The sequence below is a fragment of the Eimeria acervulina genome, genomic scaffold (assembly GCF_000499425.1).
Source record: "Eimeria acervulina Houghton genomic scaffold, Eah_scaff1474, whole genome shotgun sequence".
NCBI classification, from domain to species: domain Eukaryota; phylum Apicomplexa; class Conoidasida; order Eucoccidiorida; family Eimeriidae; genus Eimeria; species Eimeria acervulina.
Window position 1 is genome coordinate 1 of NW_013549171.1, and position 1557 is coordinate 1557.

The following is a 1557-nucleotide window of genomic DNA, read 5'->3' on the forward strand; positions in this document are numbered from 1 at the left end:
AGCAGCAGCGCTGCGAGGCTGCTGCTGCCGCCGCCTGATGCTGCTGTTGATCTGCAGCAGCAAAGCCTTGAGATAGACTTAACGCTGCAGCAGCTGCTGCAGCGGGAGGACCCGCTGCAGCAGCCACAGCAGCAGCAGCAGCAGCAGCACTACCTGCGAGAAGATGCATCTCTTCGGCCATTCTACAATAACAGCAGCAGCAGCAGCGCGAGAACAGCAGCAGCAGCTTTCTTAGGGGGGCAGCACCAACAAGACAGATTGAGAGACCAGATACAGCAGCAGCAGCGGCAGGAGCAGCATCAGGAGCAGCAACAATTCATGCATGAGCGCTTGCAGCAGCAGCAGCAACAGCAGCAGCAGCAGCAGGAACACCTTCTGCACGAGCGTCTGCAGCAGCAACAATTGCAGCAGCACCAAATGCAACAGCAGCAGCATCAGCAGCAGCACAAACAAACGACGTCTTCAAGTGTAGCAGCAGTGGAGGATGTGAGTGAATTGCTTGCTGCTGCTTTTGCTGCTGCAGCAAGATATACCAGCAGCAGTAGCAGCAGCAGCAGCAGCAGCAGCAGCGGTCCCTGACAACCTTACGCTTTCGTTTTGGGCTGGTTTCTGCTGTTTCTGCTGCCGTATCTGTTGCTTTTACCCCGTGTGCTTCTACTACTGCTGCTGCTGCTGCTGCTGCTGCTGCTGCTGCTGCTGCTGCTGCAGGAAGAGGAGCTGGAGGAGGCCGTGCGGCGATATAACAGCAGTTTATCGGGGCCTTTGCTGCGACATATTAAAGGAAATGTCTTTCTATTTGGGATTAAGAGAGTAGAGCTCAGGATTCTTAACTCCAAACTCATGCGTCAGCTGCTGCTGCTGCTGCTGTTGCTGCTGCTGCTGCTGTTGCTGCTGCTGCTGCTGCTGCTGCTTTTGGTGGTGGTTCTGTTGCTGTCGGTGTTGCTGCTGTTGTTGCTGCTGTTGCTGCTTCTGCTGTCACTGCCGTTGCTGCTGCTGGTGCTATTGCTGGAGCTGTTGCTGTTGGTGGTTCTGCTGCTGTTGCTGCTGCTGTTGCTGCTATTATGCGTTTCACCGTTAAAAGTTTTGTTTTAATTTTGCTGCTGCAGTTGGTGCTGGTGCAGCAGCATCTGTTGCTGCTGCAGGCCGCACTCGCCGCCGTCGTGCAGCAGCAGCAACAGCTGCACCGGCAGCAACAGCAACAACAGCAGCAGCAGCAGCAGCAGGGTTTGCTTGCATGCGATGTTTGCTTCAGGAAAAGCAGAAGGGGGTTGGGCCCCTATAGAAGATCCGTCTGCTGCAGAGACAGTCGAAGCAATTGACTCGCTCGCACTCCAAGCATAACAGCAGCAGCAGCAGCAGCTGCTGCTGCTGCTGCTGCAGTAACAGCAGCAGCAGCAAGAGCAGCAGCAGCAAGAGCAGCAGGAGCAACGCGAGTAGGGCTGCACTGACGTGCATCTCTTGCTGCCTTTTCCTCCGTTCATAGTCAGCAGCAGCAGCAACACAAGCAGCAGCAGCAGCAGCAACAGCAGCAGCAGCAGCAGCTTCATTTTACTTCTT

At 55.4% G+C, this 1557-nt stretch overlaps 1 protein-coding gene across 1 annotated transcript; it reads left to right on the forward strand.

Moving 5' to 3' along the window:
• On the forward strand, positions 1–1341 carry EAH_00060160 (hypothetical protein; the record flags this gene model as incomplete). Its single annotated transcript, XM_013393510.1, has 3 exons — positions 1–486; positions 709–844; positions 1253–1341. Coding segments are annotated over 3 exons (711 nt in total), but the record flags the coding sequence as incomplete, so codon positions are not given.
• Between the last annotated feature and the right edge of the window lie 216 nt (positions 1342–1557).